Source organism: Rhinichthys klamathensis, unplaced genomic scaffold, assembly GCF_029890125.1.
Source record: "Rhinichthys klamathensis goyatoka isolate OS25496 unplaced genomic scaffold, OSU_Roscu_1.1 h1tg000497l_1, whole genome shotgun sequence".
NCBI classification, from domain to species: Eukaryota; Metazoa; Chordata; class Actinopteri; order Cypriniformes; family Leuciscidae; genus Rhinichthys; species Rhinichthys klamathensis.
Window position 1 is genome coordinate 824,187 of NW_026606980.1, and position 23,059 is coordinate 847,245.

The 23,059-nt window shown below is 43.9% G+C and overlaps 1 protein-coding gene across 2 annotated transcripts in view; it reads right to left on the reverse strand.

The window, feature by feature from the left end:
- Positions 1–23,059, reverse strand: part of pms1 (PMS1 homolog 1, mismatch repair system component) — a 47,009-nt gene that overhangs the window by 15,771 nt on the left and 8,179 nt on the right. For both annotated transcript variants that reach the window (XM_056237736.1, XM_056237735.1), the window contains exons 7-8: positions 995–1,117; positions 76–225 (exon numbers count right to left, since the gene is read on the reverse strand). In XM_056237736.1, the coding sequence (XP_056093711.1) occupies positions 76–225; positions 995–1,117 (273 nt within the window). The remainder of the gene's footprint in view (positions 1–75; positions 226–994; positions 1,118–23,059) is intronic.

Genomic DNA, 23,059 nt, shown 5'->3' on the forward strand with positions numbered 1-23,059 from the left:
AGAAAAGTGTTAATGAAAGTTTAATTAGCATGATAGGAAGAAACAGTGTTTTACTTTTAGAAAAAATGTTTGTACCTTATTCTGTAGCATCACTTCGGTTTTATCAGGTGTCAGGTTAACGTCCACCGTCGAGGCGGGTATGGTGATGTTCATCATTAAAAAGGGATATCGGCGGTTTGCAGATTCATCATTCAATTGAGCACTGGCATAGTATTGCTTGATAAGCTGCAGGGTAAAATGTGCATTCACAAGAAGATTGTGAGGATACAAGTGTCGCTGTAAGTTTACAACTTTACCTCTTACCTGTTCGTAAATTTTACACTTAGATCGTTACTAAGAAATCATCAAATAAGAACATAACTAGGCCTAGACCAAATCTATGGATTTCAGCATTTTCTACACAGATTACATAGGACAATTTACACAATTGAATTGATTTAAACATGGTAAAATCTATTAAGCAGAGAAAGGTATTGCTCAGAAAACCTGTAACCATTCCAGCACTTTGAGAAAACTGATAGAAAGCACTTTTGGTTACAACTGTATATAACGCATAATGCAAAATTATTGGATTTTCTAATGATAAAATGATGACAAAACTCATTTGAGAGTGAAAACATGCTACGATATTCTGGAACCTAAATATGACTCTTTCAGTCCCTCTTTCAATGTTTTATCTCAGTTATTGTACAGTATCACTCACAAGTTATAAATGAATTTATGGTGAATTAATTTAAATGATTGATGTGGACAGTATAATACAACTGAAGCATTTGTTTTTTTAAAGGGATAGTTTATCCAAAAATGAAAATACTGTCTAAATGGAGGCTTATATCCAAATTTTACAGTTATGCAAAGACATTTCATTTTACAGAAAAAGTCAACTGAACATTCATATACAAATTTCAACACACACACACGTATATATTTACACACACAAACAGTAAATAAATGTAGGTAAATTGGTATTGATGGTATGTGGCAGTTCCTTTACCTTAAGTATTTCTTTGGCATGCACAGGTCGACTATTTACAAAGATGAATGTTTTATCAGGTGTATAGGAGCTGGTGGAATTAAAATCTGAGCCCGGTTTGGGAAGGAATCCATCGATGCCGATCTGTGCAAACAATAAGACTTAATATATTAATATTTAAGCCATAAGCACATAGCAAAAGAGTCATATATCCACACTTATTTCCAGGTTTGAAATGTGTATTAAGAAGCTACTGAGTAACAATCTTCCTCCATGTTAAATCTAGTATAGCTATTCTTTAATTTCCCTCTCTGCAACAAACCATACTCATTAATTGTCAGGGCACATTGAGGCTTCTATGAACTTTTCCCAAAACAAACAAAATGACACACTGCTGGCCTTTAGCCCGCTTTGCAGTAACCAATTAAGACTTCACTGTGCTATCAGAACCCATTTGTCATCTCCAAACTATGGAGTGGCCAAGTTGCTAAAATGTGCAATGTTTCTGTTGGCTAAAGGCAGCATCGGCGAAGTGGCGGGATGAGAAACGGCTCCAAATTAATCAGTGATCTAGGGCTAGATTGTGATGCTTGAGCTCACCATTTGGAATTAACAAGCACAGCAGTTGGCTGGCAAGAGGACATTTTAATTGGAGTCTCTGACAAACATGATAATCAGGGGTATTGTGACTTTCACAATCAACACTTATGTTCTGTATACTTTGCCACATTTGTCAATTACTGTGGTGTAGGTGGCCCAGTCCTTTCTGTTTTGTGCACTGAATGGAGGTTATTATTCTGGACTCTTCCACTGCAGAAGGATCTCGGCCACAGCACAAAAACAGTCAACTGCAAACTTGCGTCATGTTCCACTCTTACTCAGAAAACCTGTAACCTTTCCAGCACTTTGAGAAAACTGATAGAAAGCACTTTTGATTGCAATTCTATATAACGCATCATGCAAAAATACTGGATTGGATATTCGAATGATAAAAAAAAGAAGACAAAAGTCATTTGAGAGTGAAAACATGCCCATCTCCAAGTCTCTACGATATTCTGGAACCTAGATATGACTCAAGTCCCTCTTTCAATGCAAGTCTATGGGATTGAAGTGGATGGCCGTATTGGGCCAAATCTTCCATTTTGAGATCACATGACTAGCCAAATATATCATTTTAACTCAGTAAGTCTCATCAAGTCTCCAGCAAGATTTGGATCTAACCGCTCGATTAATATGGATTAATTTTATCTTTATGATGCCTTTATGAGCTTTTTTTGGATCTTCTATGAATGTTTTGGTTACCTGAGAGGTTTCATAAAAATATCTTGATAAAACTTTCTTATGGAGTTTGGAACATCATGAGGGTGACTTTTTTGGGGTGAACTACCCATTTAACTTCAAAGTTTCAGTAAGAAAGGTCGTTGAAAGATTTCCTCTTATGGTGGCCAAGGCTACATTTCTTTGATCATAAAAACAATAAAAACATACTGTAAAAATTTTAATTACATTTTAAAATGTATTAAATTAGAAAACAGTTCTTTATTCCTGTGATGGCAAAGCTAAAATTTCAGCATCATTACTTCAGTCTTCAATGTCACGTGATTCTTCAGGAATCATTCTAATGACCTAACATTAGAACTTGAAAAAATGAGATTAATTTGTTAACATTTAAAAACAATTACTGTTGCATGTTGAATCCATGCTGCTTTTGCCCAGCAAAAAAATAATAATAACACAAATTGTGCCCATTCTTTACATTTCTGAACAAGTTTTGAGATTATGCAAGATCACGAGTAAAATGTCAATTGTCATTGTTTGCTACTCAGGTTTATGAGAAATTCAATGCACAATCTGCAAATGGCTTGACGTGTCTTAGTTGTGAAGGGTGGGGTGAATGGTTAGCAATGGTCTTGGCATGGGGCTCGACCTGATGATGAGTGTGCACCTAATGACTGATGAGTGTGAGACTGATGAGATGAGTGTGTACCTAATGACTGATTACTCCAACAGATCCTGCTCTCAAGGCCATAAATTAACTCCTGGTAAAACCCACCAATTTCTAAAATGCAAGGATGACTTACAGCTAACAAATAGTGAGCAAAGATGCATTCTCATCTGGCACATGGCTTTACAGAACATTGGCAAGACTCAGCGAAAACCATCCTTGAGCGTAGCTGTATATACAATGTGTTTTGCTATACGTTCAGCAGGAGAGGATTGAGCTGCCAAAATTGGCCTGAGCCAAATACTGAAGAATTATTCCTACACGAATGCAAAATGCAAGCAGGGACTCTATACAAACCACAGATCTCTACTAAAAGCGTATTCTGTAAGAGGACACTTAGCATAAATAAATCACACATAAATGAGCCAGCAAATTTAGACAATGCTAGCATTGTGCATTCTTCATCAGCCACACATATCAAAGTAGGACACCATGTGTGCACCAACAATAGCATCCTCTCCAACAGGGCAGTGATGAGATCAGGCCAAATGCCTGAATTAGAATCACCATGTCATGCATGTACTGTATGACCTATACAGTTCTGCGTAACAGGGAGATAATTATAGAACGAGAGGCAGATTCAGCGTTAGGAGAGCCTTTAGCTGAAAGAAGGGGAGATAAGAGAGTGTTATTGCTGACGAAGATAGAAAAGGTCAAATGGTTCATTTGAAGATAGGAAAAAAAAACTGACCAGAAGAAAGGTACATGGGTCATTCCTGTTATGCAGTGTCTATAACTTACAACTTTTAGATATACTTCTGTTGTAATACAAGTAGGTATTTCTGTAAATCTCCATCAAGCCACTCCCATTAAAGCTCCCACATTCAAATTAATGCACGGCTTAGACTAACAGTACATCATCTGTGTAAAGGCACATTCACACCAAGGACGATAACTATGAAGATAACTATAGGCCTATAGTTCTAAAAATCGTTCTCAATATTAAAGAATAGCAGAGTTCACACCACAGCTATAACGATAACGACGGGGAAAAGATATCGTTGGAATCACTTTAAGAATTATTTTATCCAGCTGATGAAAGATAAAAACATTGACAGCCAATCAGAATCCATCCTGCTGTAACAAGCTCGAGCATTTAAAGCGGCAGACAAGCACGTGCGTATAATAAACAGAACGATATCGCCCGCTGGTGGGACGATAACTTGGTTATCCTGATAGTTATCATTCTTGGTGTGAACGGGCCTTAAGACTCTAATAAAACTATTAGGTAATTATTCCCTCACAAATAATTCTCTCAATGAGTAAAACTGGCTGTATCTATGTATTATGATCGACTACACAACATAATATTATTTTTAAATTATTATTTTCACAGGTGCAATAGGTTCTCTTGTAAGAAAGTAGCAGTGGCTGGGACAGACTTTAAGTATCACCTCCGTTTAAAAAGATGATTACATGATTCCTGTTTACATGCAATAAGCTGCTCCTGAGCAGGTTTGAGCTTATGGACTTGTTGCTATGACAGAAACTCTGGGATGAGCTTCGAAGAACCTAACAATCCTGAATCATGTCAAATCGTCAATAGTAAAATCGTAAAATTTATTACAGCTTGTCAAATGTGCCCCTTTTTGGGTGTGAGCAAAAAAGCGCCATTTTTGTGTGTGTCCCTTTAAATGCAAATGAGCTGCTGCTCCCCGCCTCCGTTCAAAAGACGGCCGATTCTTTACACGAGCTTCGGATACTCCTGCAATAACAATAATCTCACTCATCCAAAATCTCAGAAATAACTAGTAGTGGAGTGGAGCCTTACAGAGAAACTTTTACAAAAGTTGAGACAGTTCCCTAAGGTCTTTATAAGACATATGTGACATTTTTTGGTCAAATAGTGTTCTGTGCTCGTCTGTGCAGCAACGACAGAACATTTTGCATGCTTTGCTCAAACTTTTGCCATTGCGTTAGAACTGGTTACAGTGTTGTCGCTTGCGAAAAACCAAATGTTGTGGGTGAAAACATGCAGATTAAGGGCCGGTAATATTATAATTTCCTACGTCAGAAGGGGAGCGAAATCTGTTCGGCTTATTTTTTGACATGCTTGCAGAGAATCCTAGCCGGATGAACATGTAAAGCTAAATTTCAGTAAGCTAAAATTCAGTAAGGGATTGAGAGGGCTTACATGAGGGTGTCAACTTGTCTTGAAGTTTTTTTTATCACTTTTATTGTAATATTATCATCATACAGATTTTTGTAATTTTATCGAACAGGATGGGATGTTTAACTTTAGCCTGTTCTCACCAAAAACGATAACTATAAAGATAACAATAGCAATAACGTACTCGGTTACTAACGTGACCTTGGTTCCCTGAGAGTAGGGAACGAGTATTGCGTAGCTAATACGCAGTGGTGAAACTCCTTTCCTCTTGAAGCCTATATTTTCAAACGCAGTGCACAGTAGAGCGTCGTGCTTGCAAGCAAGGTACCTCCATGTTATAGAACCTAACAAACGTGGATGGCGAGGACCAGCCGGCCGTTGCACATGTCTTCAATTGGTACACCACTAGACCAGGCCCACGAAGAATCCATGCCTCTTGTGGAGTGGGCTTTAGCGCCTATGGGACAAACCTGGCCCACCGAGGCGTATGCCAGGGAAATGGCGTCCACTATCCACCTTGACTGCCTGTACGGTGTGGAACGCTGCCGGTAGATTTTAAGAGCTCTGACAGGACAAAGCAAGTTAGCCTCCCCATCGTTTACAGAGGGGGGAAGTGCTGATAATGTGATAACCTGCGCTCTGAACAGAGTTGAGAGCACTTTGGGTAGGTAGCCATGTCTTGTCTTGAGGATAACTCTGGAATCACCAACCCTAAACTCCAGGCAGGAAGGGCTCATGGAGAGTGCATGCAAGTCGACCACTCGCTTAACTGAGGCCAGGGACAACAGAAGAGCAGTTTTCAGTGAAAGTGAAAGTGGCTTAAGGTAAGCCGACTGAAGCGGTTCAAATGGGGGACCCTTCAGGGCCCCAAGGACCGTGGAGAGGTCCCATGCCGGCATAGAAGGGGGCCGAGGGGGGGTTCATCCTCCTGGCTCCTTTGAGGAAGCGAACGACGAGGTCGCTTTTCCCTAGTGATTGGCCAGCCACAAGAGCATGGTAGGCTGCTATGGCCGCCCACCACATACACTTTGAGTGTGGATGGGGTGCGTCCCGCGTCCAAAAGCTCTTGCAGGAAGGAGAGTACCACTGAAACCTTGCATGACTGGGGTTTGAGATCTCTAGCTGTGCACCAGCTGGTGAACACTGACCCCTTTAGAGCATAGAGGCGCCTTGTAGATGGTGCTCTAGCCTCAGTGATAGTATTCAAGACCTTTTCTGAGAGGTCCCAGGATACCCGTTGAGGGGCCACACATGGAGGGCCAATAAGTAGGGGCGAGGGTGCAAAATTCTCCCGTTCGCCTGCGTAAGATCTTTCCTCATTGGTATAGGCCAGGGGGCTGTGTTCAGCATCTGTGCCAGCTCTGGGAACCATACCTGGGTCTTCCAGAGGGGGGCTATTAGGAGGACTGAGCATCCGCTTTCCCTGACCCGCTCGATGGCCTGAGGAATCATCGAGACGGGAGGGAACGCATAAAGCGGGCGTCTGGGCAAGGAATGGGCCAGTGCCAGGCATGAAAACGGGTCAGGGGTAAAAAAGGTGAGAAGGATATACACATATATACACCCCCCCCCAAATAAAAAAATAAATGTAATGAGTGAGTAGTAAGGAGTGAGAGTTAACAGATGAGGGGATCCCCCCAAAAAGCCGTAAGCTGGATTGGCATAGCAATACCAATGTTTGTCACAGGATTTATGGTAAAACTGTGGTTAGTGTACCACTGTCCCGCTAGGGGGGTTCGGGGGTATGCTCCCCCGTAAGAAAATGTTGTGCTTTTTAATGTTAAATTCATCAATCAGGTCAACTTTGAGAGTTCAAAATTAAGAGCTCCAACCCATATTCAGTGTGCAAATTAAACAAAGAAAAATTCAAACCTCTTTTATTACAGTGTCTGTCTACATTACACTACTACATAATAATAGTTATAATATTAATCCCATGATAGTAATAGCATATTGTAAAACAAATGCACTGAAAAATAAAGGAAACTTTTATAATTAGTCTTTTACTAATTTCTATACTTGAAAGAGTATATTTCTATACTTCACTCGCATTAAAGATGTGATTGGGCCAGCCCAGTGTCAATCAAGAAAACACCAATGAGCCGCTGATCTACGCGTTTCATGGGGTGTCAGAAAAAAAACTAACGCTGACTTTTTTTTTACCAATGCACAATGCATTACACCAGCACTAACCCAGCGCCGTCAATTAAGCAAAACAAAATGAATGGGCCGCCGATGTACGAGTTCTATGGGCCGTTAAGACAAAAAACAAAACAAAAAAAGTATGAGATGTATCGGCCCAAAAAGCACGTCGGCCCACCGGGAATCTCCCGGTAGTCCCGATGGCATTAGCATGCCTGGACGTCACACTTTAAATCCTACCTGTTGCCTTGGCTTTCACCATGCACTTATTTAGCTGCTGTCGCATCAATTGACATGCCATTTCCTTTCCCCTCTATCTTTTTCTATTTTTAGCCCCCGACAGCTTTTTTGCTTTATCCATCTTTTTCGACGACATCTCACTAACGTTACTCATTCCTGCTCGCTCTGCGCTAACGGCGCCCGCTCGGGATATTACAATATATACCACTCGTTTTATAACATTGAGGAAATGCAGAAATGATTTAGAAACACAACAGCAGCTACATATAGAAAATACCCAAACATTTTTTTAACCATCACTTTTGATCTCAAATTCGTCAAAATCACTGTCTGTATCTGACAGGAGAGTTAACATTGTAAGCTAACTTACCTCAGGCTTGCTTTCCGACGTGCAGTTCTTTGTCTGGCAGTGAGTCCAGTTGTCAGACTCACGGTGTAAAATACTTTGAAAACAATTCTGCCCTACTCTGACTCGGATTGGCTGTCAGGTATCGGCATTAGGAATGATGATTGTTTTTTTTAAAGCCGCGAAGTTTATAGAGATATAGCGGGTAAATGCTGGCCACGAGCAGCGGCCATGACATACAGGTTGCCCGATCTGAGGCCGCCCTGGCGATTTATGTAGGACACCACCGACATGTTGTCCGTGCGGACCAAGACGTGGTGTCCTCTCAGGTCTGGCAGAAACGCTTTTAGGGCTAAACAGACTGCTCTCATTTCGAGGCAGTTGATATGCAAGCTCTTCTCCGGGCTCGACCAGAGGGCGGAGACAGGCTTGCCCTCATGCAGCGCCCCCCAACCTAGGTTGGAGGCGTCTGTGAAAATTGCCTTCCTCCTGGAGGTCACGCCTGACTGGTAACAGCCCGGGGCTTTCCAGGGAGACAGGGCTCTTATGCAGCCCTGGTTCACCGTGATTTGCAGGCGTCCTGAGCGCCACACATGGGCTGGCACACGGCGTTTCAGCCAGTGCTGTAGGGGGCGCATATGCAGTAATCCCAGTTGGAGTACTGACGATGCCGTGGCCATGAGGCCCAAGAGCCTCTGAAACTTCTTGAGGTGCATGCACGCACCTGCCCTGAAAGAGGCTACCAGCCGTTGGATAGAGAGAGCGTGCTCTGGCATGAGCCGGGCTCTCATCCATGTCGAGTCGATAACTGTTCCCAGAAAGGTTACATTCTGGCTGGGTGACAGCCTGCTCTTGGGAAAATTGATCCTGAGCCCGAGGCATTCTAAATGACTGAGGAGCCAGGATCTGTGTGTCAATAATTAGGTCTTTGACTGAGCCATGAGGAGCCAGTCGTCAAGATAGTTTAGCACGCGCACTCCCCGTTGAGTCAGACCGAACGGTAGGACCGTGTATTGAAAAGCCTGCCCCTCGAAGGCGAATCTCAAGAATGGCCTGTGGTGAGCATTATCTGAATATGAAAATAGGCATCTTTCAGATCCACTGTGAAATTTACCATTTAACATAAAATGGGTCTGGTGCCACCATCCTTCTTTGGTATAAGGAAGTAGCCACTGTAAAACCCAGATTGGCTCAGCGAGGGGGGAACTTTATGGCCCTTTTTGCTAACAGATTTTGCACTTCGGTGATTTTGCACATACTCTCTGCTGGGCTGGCTTGACAGGCCTCGGCCCGACTGGACAGAGATAGAGTGACAACTGGGGGTGGGCCGCCTAGCGAAGGGGGACCAGTTACCCAGGTGTTGTGTGTTTGAAACATACTCTTTTTGTGCTTTATTTGGGTCGCTGTAAAAACAGCGTTTGTTTGTGGGAGCACGTGCAGTTTGACGGACCCATTGACTACAATAGAAAAATCTCCAGCCAGATGGCGCCTAGACGGCCGTGAGCAACGAAGGGTGTCAGCCGCAGGGCGAGGCTGAGAGACCCGAGGCGCTGGCTTAGCCAGCTGAGGAGGCGGCGTTCTCTTGGGTCGGCTTGAGGCTGAGCTGGAGCGTTTAGGTAGAAAGTGCCGCATAGCTTGCGGCGATTTCTGTGCTTCGGTGAAGTGCTCCGAGAACCCTTTAACAGCTGGGCCGAAGAGCCCGGTGCTGGAGACTGGCGAGTCGAGAAAAGTCGCCCGGTCCGCCTCTTTGATGTCCGTGAGGTTTAACCAAAAAATGGCGCTCGAGCACAATCAGGTTATCCATACCTCTGCTGATGGCTTGAGCCGTGGCCTTCGTAGCGCGCAGTGCTAGGTCCGTGGTCTCTAAACGACTCAAAAGGCAGGGCTTTGAGGGGTGAACCGCTCTAGCTCTCCATCCAGCAGCAGGGGGGGGCAGAGATGAGCGGCGACTGCTTCTTCAAGAGGCGTTAGCTTCTCGTATCCTTTTCTCGTTCACAGAGGAGAGCGTCGCGGAAGTAGAAGAGCTTGTGCGCGCTGAGTTAGGGGCGCGTCATGACTTCGTGAGCTGTTCGTGAACCTCAGGGAAGAAAGGCGCTGGCTTGTGACGGGGGGCCTGCTAGCGCCCGGGCAGAAACCATCCATTCAGTCGGTTTTTAGTAGGCTCTACGGGCGAGGCCCACTCGAGCCCGAGGTCCGACACGAATGCGAAGCATCTCCGAGTCTGAGTTAGTCCTAGTCACACTCAACTGGGAGAGGGGGTCGGGGTCAGCTGAGCCCGACCACTCTTCTTCAGACGCAGCAATGGAGAGGCTGTCGTCGTGGTCTTCGTCCGATGCGCCAAAGGAAACGAGACCCGCCGCTCGCTGGGAGGGGCGCTGGTCTGCCTGAGTGAACAGGACCGGCGAAGGGGATTGCGATGGAGAATGCGAGGCACGCGGGGACGTGGCCGGCGTGGGCTCGCTTATTTCCATGTGCTCGGGCTGCCGCTGTCTGCGGCGCTTCTTCCACGGCTGAAGTAGGGCGGGAAAAGGAAGAGCGAGTGGACCTGTGTTGCCGTCTTCCTTGAAGAGAGCTAACCGCGTCCGCAGCATGGAGATGGGCAAACTCTCGCACCGAGAGCAGCTTCCGGCAGAGAGTGCAGCTTCCGCGTGGGCGGCTTCCAGGCACGTGGCACACTCCGTGTGCACCCCCGCCTCGTGCAGAAGGGATCCGCACGAGGTGCAGGAAGAGCGAGGCATTTGAAACAGCGCTCGCTCTAGAATTTGCTCTTTTAGAAAACTGTGTTGTGACGGCGAGCACACAGTTAGCAGAGAAAGGATATATGGCCTGTTCGCCGGATGGCCACAGAAGAACGGCGACAGAAGAGAAGCGGCTTCTAGGTGAGTGAAGAAGGCGCAGTCCGCTGTATGCAAGGCTCGTTCCACGGCGAAGGCTTCGGATGAGGCAGAGACGTAAAAGGTCGCTGAAGGAGAGAAAGTCTGATACTATGGCGAAATGGTGGGCTTATATAGCCATAAGCCGCACCCATTCTGGCGGTCTCTAACGTGCTTAGGCGCGAAGGTGCCTGATTGGTTCGCACGTCTGAGACGCTTCGCCATAGGATGTGCAATTGCTGCAGCACAGCCAATGGGCGAGCTAGACGCTCTACTGTGCTCGCTGTGCAGCTGCACTGCGTTTTAAAATATAGGCTTCAATATTTTTCCCCACTGCATATTAGCTACGCAATACGAAGTGACCGTTCTCGAAAGGGAACTATATTAGCGTCTACACCAAAGAACGATAACGCTCTGTTTATTCTAAGCTTGCGCTGCAGGTTTGTAGTCTGCTGCTTTAAATGCTCTACCTCTTTAAAGCAGAATGGATTCTGATTGGCTGACAGTGTTTTTATTGTTCAGCTGGAAAAAAATCTCTTTAAAAGTGAATCCAATGATTCCCTATACAGTTGTTGTTATATTTATTTATTATATTATTTATATTTATTTTACAAAACTATCTGCTTGCCTTAGCTCGATTCAAATCGGTAAGCTTGTAATGTTTTTAATTCCAGTGGTACTGGTGGATTTCCGCGGGAGATTCGAGCATGTCTTTGCGTCATTACGTCACATCTGTACACATAAAGAAGGAGTCTAGTAGGCTATTGGGTGTGAGGATGTTGGAGGTGGAGATTTATAGCCTTTTCTCACAACACTTGATATAATTAAACTTATCAATTTGATGGCGGATCCAGAAAGGTTCAAATGACAATCACCAGTGACAACTGATTCACCCGCTATAAAATGCAAAAGACTTCGTTCGGACTTCAGAGAGGCTACAGAAAAAAAGAGACTGCAACCGGACCCATGCGAAAACAAGGATACATATCGGAAGGACATTACAAGTAGTCCCGCAATGCTTGCTTACGTTGTTAACATTAACAATTTGAGAACAAAGTATAATTTGCACGGTTTTGCATGATATGATAACGACGATTGTTAGATTTAATCAGCGCGATTTACTGCAATGTCAGAACCAGAACAAAAGTGGATGTTTCTTACTAGTTCAGATGACATTTTCCGGTGAAAATTCTTATGTTGGTCATACTTCCAATTCCAAAAAGAATAATCTGTGATTCCGAATGCCAGTATCCACACCGGCACGGTGACTGACAGCTGCACACTCTCCTCAAACATTGTGTTCCATCTGCGCTGTGCCGTGTCGAGGGTGTTGAAGTACAACTCACGTAAAGTTGATAATTCCGTGAATGACTGCAATTGCAGATTTCGAACAGAGATGGCGACAAAGAGGAAAAAACGCCAGACTGCAGCTTTAAAGCCATTTTTAAAACTATAGCTTTATCGTTATTGTTATAGTTATCGTCCTTGGTGTGACAAACCAATTAATACCACAAAACATCACATCACAGATTTCATCAAACCCATTGTTAACACTTACTGATGTTTGTGTTCACTGTTCAGTAAATGATCTGATGCACTTCCAGGAAGAAAATGTCAAGGAACTGGCTTTTGTTAGTTGCAATAGTTTTGGGATGTTACAAAAGACAAACAGAACGAAAAATGAAATTGAGGACAACAGGCACTTAAAAACATGTATAACCAATTTTAATAAAATATTATTTATATAATAAATATAAAAATCATTTTGATTTAAAAAAATGTGTGTGTGGGGGGGGGGGGGGGGGCATAATTCTATGCAAAATTATTATAACTGTAAAAAAGAAACTAAATAATATGATTTTATTCATTAATAATATTAATTATCGAATTTATATATATATTAATGGGATTTAAACAAAATGGTAAACTGATTACTAATTATGTAATAACAATATAACATTACAAAATATTATAAAATAAGAATATGACATTTGCCATGTTACTAGCTGTAAAGTATGGACTAGTGGTTCTTTTTAGGATGGGAACACTACAGAAAGATTCCAGCCAGAGAATCCTTTATCATCTTTATTTCCAAGATCAGGATGCCAATATACAAGTTCGTATAATTGAGTGTATGTGGTCTAAACAGAGAGAAAGAAAAAGAAATAATACAATGGTAATAATAACCGATTAATAAACAAATAAAGGAATACTATACTATGCTCATTGTCATCATTCACAACAGTACAGTACAGAAAATAATCATTAACATTAATCCAGTGTAACAGAATATGTCACTATATGCCTTTAATATCTGTACTGATGCACCTTTAAGTGGCTATGCAGAATGACACTATATCACTATAACACTCGATGCAGGTAGCACCAAATAAACAGTATAAATACACTGCACTCGGACGCAGAAGCATATTTCTAAATAACTAACACAAATAAGGTCTAAATCGACATATAGAGGGCTGATTATTTCACACAGGAAACATGTCGAATATTACAGCACGCTCTGGTATCATGACTACACTAATTAGTCACGCAGTTCAACAAATAAAACTAGTTCGCATGAACATACATAAATTTCACAACATTCCTTACAACGCAGTATAAACATACAACAATAGTAGGAACTTACTTGTTTTTCATAAAACGCACACAAAAGTAAAGAAAGGGGTCTCTGAGTCTCCTCTCATCATCACTGAGCGCGAACAACTGAGGCGCGCGCGTTGGATTTTCTGTCCAGGCGCAGTTCACGTGATGGAGCGTTCGAACGCACTTAGGAAACCTCAGCGCTGAACAAATAGGCTTTCAGACAAAGCCGCCCCCAACTGTCCGCATGGCAGTTGAAAGAGTAGGAGAAAGTCTATTTGGTCGTCTCTTCTTCGTCCTTGTCCTCCAGAGCTGGGAGCAGGATGATCCGGGCGACTGGACGAATGTAGGTACGGTCCTTCACTTGAACACTGATAGTCCGTACGCGTCCATCTGCTCCTGGATGAGTCTGGGTAATCCGTCCTACGGGCCATGACGCTCGAGGAAGTTGGGGATCCACGATTAAAACAAGATCGCCTATGGAGAGTGGCTTACTGTCTTTCCTCCACTTACTGCGCTCTTGTAGCCCTGGTAGGTAGTGGCTGATGAAGGATGACCAGAAGCGATCGGCAATGACTTGACTGTGCCTCCAACATCTTCTCCCGAGGTCACTGGGGTCGTAAACTGCTTGAGGAAGCGACGAGTCGTGACGGCCCATGAGGAGGAGGTTAGGCGTGACCGGGTCTGGATCAGAAGCATCTGATGCCAAGTAGCCTAAGGGTTTTGCATTCATTATGCCCTGACTTCCACTAGAATTGTCATCAGGACAGGTTCAGCAACAGTCTGATCTTTGAGGACAACGCGAAGTGCAGTCTTGATATACTTCACTTCCCTCTCCCATGTGCCACCAAAGTGTGGCGCACTTGGAGGATTGAATTGGAAGGATATCTGCTGTTCAGCGAGTTGTTCTTTCCACTGAGGTGCCATGGCAGCAACGGCTTCACGCAACTCTCTCTCTCCACCGACAAAGTTGGTACCATTGTCCATGAGGAGTTCGAACGGTCTGCCACGTCGAGAGATGAACCTTCTCAGTGACAGCAGGAAAGCATCTGTATCGAGGCTTTCTAATAGATCCAGATGCACCGAGCGAGTTGTCATGCATTTGTAAACAATGCCCCACCTTTTTTCGGTGCGGCGCCCGATCCTCACTTGGAAAGGTCCGAAACAATCAACTCCGGTTGAATAGAACGGTGGCTTATGGAGTCGTAACCGAGCTGGTGGATAATCTGCCATCTTCGGTACGTCAGGTTTTGCTCTCCATCGTCGGCACTCCAGAGATGAATGCTGATACTTTCGAATGGCCTCTCTACCACGGATAATCCAAAACCTGCGTCTGATCTCGGCAAGAACCCGCTCTGGCCCAGGGTGCAGTAGTGACTCATCAAAATCCTTGATGATAAGCTTTGTCACCTGATGGCTTGGGTCCAGGATAACTGGGTGGATGGTATCCAGGTCTAGTCCTTCAGCATGCCTTAACCTGCCACCAACTTTGAGTAGCTCCGTGGCTCCTTCATATTCTGGTGACAGAGATGCGAGACGACTGTCTGAAGGAAGAGTACGTCCAGCTTTGAAAGCTCTCAATTCTTCAGCAAAGCAGTCCTCTTGAGCCTTTTGTAACATTAGCTTCTCTGCTTGCAGAAAATCGGCAGCGGAAAAGTGTACTGTAGTATTAGCATCAGCCGCCCCGTGAAAGGAGCTAGCAGTTTCCTTAAGAAGCTCTTTCCAGTTGGAGAACTTACTGGGGTCCGGAAGTTGTGTGGCCAAGATGGTGGACACAGTTCCCACGAAGGCAGACTTCCTAAACTCTGTGGTGTCTGGTTCTAGCTCAAATGAGGGCATGTTGGGCCACTCCCTTTCAGACAAATGGAGAAAATGTGGACCTCTTTTCCAGCGATGCACCCAACTTGACCATTTCTCCAGAAGGTCAGCGGGTTGGATCTTGTCGTCCCAGCCAATATTGGCCTTCCACATATCCTGAACAAGCACTTTACATCTTGTTGTGAATGGCACAATGTATCCCAATGGGTCGTAAAGCTTGGCAAGGACTCTGTAGACGTTACGCAGAGTAGCATCTGAAAATTCAGCCTGGGGATGTTTGTAACTCAGGGTATCATTCAAACAATCCCAGCAGAGTCCAAGCATGGGCTCTTGAAGGTTGTCACTGGCCTTGGATAGCCATAGCTCACTGCTAGCTGACTGCGCTTCAGGAGGTAGATGTGCTACAACTTCAGGCATGTTACTAGCCCATTGCCGGATCTCGAAACCTCCCTTGTTCAGAAGCGCTCGCAGATCATCGACTAGAACCTTCGCATACTCAGTTTTACTCACACTGTGGAGGCAATTGTCGACATAAAACGAGTGCTCGATCACATGCATGAGGGGAGAATCTGGTGGTTCGTGATCTCTGACGTGCTGCTGCAGGGCAAAGACTGCACAACAGGGGCTGCACGTTGTTCCGAATGGTAACACCTCCCATTGGAATATGTGTGGTTCAGATGTCCTCTGCATGTCACGCCACAGGAATCGCAGAAGTGGTTTATCACTGGGCAACAAGCGGATCTGATGGAACATCGACTTAATATCTCCGCTGATGGCCACAGCATGACATCGGAACCGCATCAGGACTCCAATCATGGTCGGACCGAGAGTTGGTCCCGGCAAGAGTTGGTCATTCAGGGACAGGCCTTTATAGGAAAAGGAACAGTTAAAGACTACTCTGTCCTTTCCTTTGTGGTGCACCATATGGTGAGGTACATACCACGACTCTGTAGACTTTGCTGCTTCTTCTGTTAAGATTTCCACGACATAGCCGGACTGAACAAGTTTATCCATCTCCTTGCAGTATGAGGCTGCTCGAACGGTGTCCTTAGCCAACCGGTGCTCAGTGCTGCGTATGTTTTGCATCACTGCATCTTGCTGGGCACAGAGTTGGATGAATGGCTGACGACGCAACAGTGGAGTAGCGTAGCGCTGGGTACCGTCGACCGATACACGTTCGGAGGCTGTCTGTAAGAGGATGAGTGCCTGCTGGTCTTGCTTGGAACGCGTTGCAGTCTTCTCACTGACATAGGGGACTGTGTCAATGTGCCAAAGACGTTCCACATTTCTGAGGAGTTCAGAATACGAAGACTCGGTGGCGATGTGCAGACAGGAAGACTGGTGAGAAGAGACTGGCATAATGTCAAAAGGACCTTGCAAGGACCAGCCTAGCCTTGTGCATATGGCTATAGGACCGCCAGATGGGCCTGCTCTGACTGGCTGTGTAGGAGTGAGAAGCTGAGGCATATCAGAACCAATGAGGAGCAGAGGTTGAGCTCTGTGGATACGCGTCAAAGGAAGTCCTTTGAGATACTCACAGTGCTTCTGGAGAGCTGCTACTGGGTACGTGTGCTCAGATAAACTCAAACTGCTTGCTGTGAAAGCATGTGGAATCCAAAACTTCTTGTTTGGCTTGAAGATGGGGGAAACATGAAAGCTAACTGAAGAACCTTTCAGCTCCTTCACCTCTTGCTGTACTGTCCTCAGATGAAGCGTCTCTGGATGCTGAGAGAGTTGTAGCTGCTCTACAGCTTGTGGAAGGATAATAGTTCTCTCCGAACCATCATCGAGCACTGCAAATACCTCAAGAATGCGATCTCCATGATGCAGAAGCACTTTGACAACCTTCAGCAACACTCTCTGAGGGCTTCTGGGCTGCTCAATGCAGACAATGGGCTTCGGATTACTGACCATCAGCACTTTCTGGGATGACTCTTGGATAACATCATGCAGGACTGTAAGGTGTTTCTCTTTGCAAAGCTTACATGGGCGTTTAAGCGTGCAGGCTGTAGCTTTGTGGCCGCGGCCGCATTTCCAACATCTGTCACCTTCCTGAATCCACTTCTTAATCTCAGCTGTAGTCAGTTTCTTGAAGTCGGAGCATGAGTTAAGGTAGTGCTCCTTATTATTGCAAAACGGACAATAAGGACTGAGTTTGAAAGCTTGGGACTTCGAATGGAAAGTCTCCTTGTCGGCTGCCTCCCCAGAGCAGAGGAAGACTGACGCTGTTTTATCTTTGGGCTTTGGACTACGTTGATCTCTCTTTGGAAAGGTAGGCCCTGTAGAGTTATAGAGAAGAGTAGCCCGACTGGCGAGACGCTTGGCTTGAGCCTTCATCTGTAGCCACGCAGCGAGATCAGGCAGGGAGTAGGTGAGCTCTGAACCCGGCTGCAGGATTCCGCGAAAGAGACAATATTCCACAAATCCATCTCTGTAGGAAGGAGACATTTTGCTTAAGAGACGGTCAACATGGGAACCACACTTGAGCTCGTATCCCACAGGTCCCTCTAAAGTGCGTAGCATACCGACAAGCGACTGGACCGAGAGGGCAAAGGAGTCGAATGCCTCTGCGTCTCCTGACTTAATGGCTGGGGAATTGAGGATTGCCCCTAGTTCACTTTGAACCAGTTGTCTTGGCTGGCCATATTTATCTTGCAGAGCCCCCAATGCAGCTGTATACGGTGCGGGGTCATACATGTATGATTTGGCCAACTGCAGAGCACTCTGAAGCTTGAGCTGACCCAGAAGAACTTGATATTTATAGTGCTCGCTGAGATGAGGGTGACTATTCATCAAGTTGTCAAGCGCCATCTTCAAAAGTGCAAAATCACTTTCTTTGCCACTCTCGAAGAAGGGAAGTGTCGGTTTGGGAATGCCATAAGATGTAGCAATCAAGGTCTCCATACCCGGGTAGGTCCAGGGTGGTGCCGTCTGAACTGGTGATGCAGTTGGTATACTGCGGTGAGGGTACTGCACTGCAGAAGGTGGCGGTGCCACTGTATCTGCTCGTGGTGGCATTGTGAAACTTGTACTGGCAGCTGAAGCCCCTAGGTGCTGAGACGGGAGACCAGTTGTGACAGAAGACATTGTCATCGGTAACGCTCCACCTGCCTGAGTAGTTACCGTGGAGAGGCTGGGAACGAATGAGACAGGTCCAGATGGAAGTACAGAGACTGGTACTGCAGTCGGTGCTGCGCTAACAGGAACACTGATCTGGGCACTTGTGACGGGATTAGCAGATGGTGCTAATATCTGATTAGGAACAGTGGAGAAAGGTGCTACCTGAACTGGCGCTAGATTTGGCTGTTGCACAGGTGGGTGCTGTATGGGAACCGATGGCACCAGAGGTGGCTGTTGAGTCAATGGTGATGACAGACGTAACTTGGAAAACGTAGCAGGAGCTGACGACATAGACAAGGAATCATCGTTCGTCCCTGTCAGGTAGGTCTTTACAAGACTGGCAATGTGTACCTCCTTCTCGAGTTTCTTCAAGCGCCTGCGTCTCCCCATTTCTCTAGCTATTCTCTCTTTAGCCAGATGTGCTTCCTCTTGTAGCCGCTGTCCTTCTCTGGCTTGTGCATCCAATGCTGCAGCTTCTAAGTCAGCTTTCCTTTCTTCTTCTATGTCCTGTTGTAGATCAGCTAGCTCCAATCCTTTGATCTCCTCCTCTAAAGCAGCTTCTGGTATATCAGACGTACTGCGAAACAGATGGAGTCCGTAAGATAACTGAGAGGACCGTTGTGAATGTGTAGCTGACCGGTAACTTGTCAAACTCCTAGCCCTGGTTGACTGAGCCTGGTCTGATTGTCCTACAGGGGTAGAGGAGGCTTGGACCACAGGCTGTTGAGAGGGCAGCAAAGTGACTTCGTACTGGGCCAAATGTGCAGGTGGACGAGGTTCTCTCTTAGGTCGGTCCGATGACTCCTGCTGCTGACCATCAGTTGATGACTCCATAGTGTCGAGGAAACCCTATATCCGGCTCGAAGGACCAATGTAAAGTATGGACTAGTGGTTCTTTTTAGGATGGGAACACTACAGAAAGATTCCGGCCAGAGAATCCTTTATCATCTTTATTTCCAAGATCAGGATGCCAATATACAAGTTCGTATAATTGAGTGTATGTGGTCTAAACAGAGAGAAAGAAAAAGAAATAATACAATGGTAATAATAACCGATTAATAAACAAATAAAGGAATACTATACTATGCTCATTGTCATCATTCACAACAGTACAGTACAGAAAATAATCATTAACATTAATCCAGTGTAACAGAATATGTCACTATATGCCTTTAATATCTGTACTGATGCACCTTTAAGTGGCTATGCAGAATGACACTATATCACTATAACACTCGATGCAGGTAGCACCAAATAAACAGTATAAATACACTGCACTCGAACGCAGAAGCATATTTCTAAATAACTAACACAAATAAGGTCTAAATCGACATATAGAGGGCTAATTATTTCACACAGGAAACATGTCGAATATTACAGCACGCTCTGGTATCATGACTACACTAATTAGTCACGCAGTTCAACAAATAAAACTAGTTCGCATGAACATACATAAATTTCACAACATTCCTTACAACGCAGTATAAACATACAACAATAGTAGGAACTTACTTGTTTTTCATAAAACGCACACAAAAGTAAAGAAAGGGGTCTCTGAGTCTCCTCTCATCATCACTGAGCGCGAACAACTGAGGCGCGCGCGTTGGATTTTCTGTCCAGGCGCAGTTCACGTGATGGAGCGTTCGAACGCACTTAGGAAACCTCAGCGCTGAACAAATAGGCTTTCAGACACTAGCTCTGCACTTTACGCATATATACACACACATACACACTAATATATATATATATACTAGTGCTGGGCAAGTTAACGCGTTATTATCGCGTTAACGCATTTATTAATTAATGCCGACAATTTTTTTACCGCGCGTTAACGCAGAGTTTTTTTTATTATTATTTTGAAAGTCCGTTGCTCACTGCCTCTGAATACACATAGGCCTACAGTCAAACCATGATCACAGGAGGGGTGGGATGTTGGTCAGCCAGCAAATAACCCACCCAAACAAGCAGTGGAGAGGCTTTGGCAGGTTCTCTCAGGTGAACAGAAAGGGAGACAGCGCTCCACGAGTGAATGACAGGCTCTATGGATAGTAACCATGGCAACGGCTTCTGTGCGCTATGCAACTGTAGCCTTTTTAACTTAAATTAAAATTATACATAACTTTACCTGATAGGCCTGCGTTGATTGATTGATTTTATTTGACCCTTTTGTTTAAAATACGATACATCTTTGCACCATATATAAAAAACAAAACAAAAACAAAGTCAGGATAACACAATAAAGCCCTAGGGCTTATTTCCATTGTGGTCCCGGGGGGGGGGGGGGAGGCGGCAAAACAAGTGGCAACAAATCAAGCATCAATCATCACATCCATATATATATTAACTATAACCATCAAGACAAAACCATAAAATATTATCATACTAAGTTTGACATCTGAGCCATTTTTTCAGTGCCAGCTTAAAACCTACTAAACTTCTAGTCATCTTTAGATTTCCTGGCAACCTGTTCCACAAACTTATTGCTACATACAAAAATGACTCTTTACCTAAATTACTCTTAACTCTAGGAGGTACAAAATCCGTAGAGCTGCCCCTGGTGGAGTAACAGTGAACATCTCTCACTCTATTAAAATAATGATTCAAATATTTGGGGACATTCCCATGCACAGTCCTATGTACCATGCACAGGTGAATCTGCGAGACTCTGTCTTTTACATTTAACCACCCTATAGTCTCAAAATGAGAAATATCAAGATGAGATCTCACGGGGAGGTTCAAAATAAGTCTTATAACCCTATTTTGAGCAGTCTGAAGCCTATGTTTCAGGTGCTTTAAAACTCCATTGTACCAAGAGCAACACGCGTAATCAAAATAAGGCTGAATTAGAGCACTTGCCAGAGTTAACATTGCTTTTTTGTCCAAAAACTTTGAGATTCTGGACAAGAAACGTACTCTTTGATTTACCTTGGTAAGCAACTTTTGCGCTTGGCCCACTCCAGACAAGTGGCAGTCCAGCACACAACCCAGGTAACTAACTGAGTCCTTTACATTAATCTCACTATCTCCAACTAAAACCTTAAAACCAGGGGATCTTCTCAATTTTATTTTTGACCCAAACAATATGGCTTCCGTTTTTCCTAAGTGAAGTGATAGCTTATTGTCTGACATCCACCTGCTGACTTTTGATAGTTCTGCACTGAGAGTTCTTTCAACTATGCTCTTATCTTTATGTGAAACCAATAATGCAGAATCATCTGCATATAAAAAAAGATCACATGAACATACAGACTTAAGGTCATTTATATATAGAAGAAATAAAAGTGGGCCCAAGACACTCCCTTGAGGAACCCCACATTCTATATATTGTGGTTGAGACATTGTTCCTCCAATATCCACCACCTGCTTCCTATCCTTCAGATAAGAACTCACCCATCTGACTGCTAAGTCATTAAAACCAATGGCTTTTAATTTGCGTACCAAAATATCATGGTCAACGATATCAAAGGCCCTCTGTAGGTCTAACATGACCATACCACAAAAATTCCCTTTATCTACCTCCCTCCTAATGTGGTCCGTTAAATACAATAAACAGGTGTCAGTGGAATGTGATTTGCGAAAGCCAGACTGGAACTCATAGAGTAGATTGTGTGATGCTAAGTATTTGTCAATCTGTTCATAAATAATTTTTTCAATTATCTTTGACAGACTACACAGAATAGAAACAGGTCTATAGTTTCCATGGTCTAATTTACTCCCTTTCTTGTAAAGTGGAATCACTCTGGCAAGCTTGAAATCATTAGGAAAATATCCTTGCTCAATAGACATGTTTATGATATGGGTGATACATGGGGTTATAACCTTAGCAGCATCTCTTAAGAATCTAGATGGAATATTGTCAAGGCCAGTAGCTTTTAAACTATTTAGGTTTTTAAGCTTCTCAAGTACAACTGCCTCTGACACCTTTTCAAAAGAGAAGCCGTCTGCTTTGACCTCTTGCTGAGAGTAAAAGTCAAAGATGTGACTTTCACCGTACTGCCCAGACTGGGCAGGTAGTTTTTCTACCAGTTTACTAGCAACTGATGAGAAATAGTTGTTAAAACTATCTGCCACTGTCACCTTTTCTGCTGTGACATTGTTCCCCAAATCAAGAGTTATGTTCCTAGTTTTTGTTTTCAACCTGTTACTATAGCCAAGCTGCTTGAGGGACTTCCATAACTTACTTGAATCATTTCTATATTGTACAATTTTCTCATTAAAATAGGCCTTTTTGGCATTGACCACTAATCTACTCACTTCATTTCTCACCTTTTTGTACTCTGCCCAATTCTGATCATCCTTGTTTTTCTTGAATATATCATACTTCTTGTTTCTCATCCTAATTGACTCGAGAATTTCATCATTTATCCAGGGTTCTGTCCTCTGTTTAACTCTTATTACTTTAAAAGGGGCTACTTTGTCTACAACTTCTAAAAACATACATTTAAAAGAGCACCATGCTTTATCAACTTCCTTACATTGCAACACAGCAGACCAGTTTATAAAATTCAGGCAATCATCAAGTGCTTCTTTACTATACCTTTTCATCGACCTGATTCTTATAGAGCTATGACAATTGAGCACTGCTTTCTTGATCTTTCGAGTACAGAAAACAATAGAATGATCACTCAGTCCATAATTAATTACCCCACTTTCTGTTATCCTAGCCTTTTCTGACACTAAAACAAGGTCAATAATAGTTTGAGTGGAAGAACAGACACGTGTTGGTTCTTTGATCAGCTGATGTAAACTAAATGAGCGACAAAAGTTCATTAAAGCCTTATAGCCAGAACGGTCAGTTTTTCGAATATCAATATTAAAATCTCCTATCATG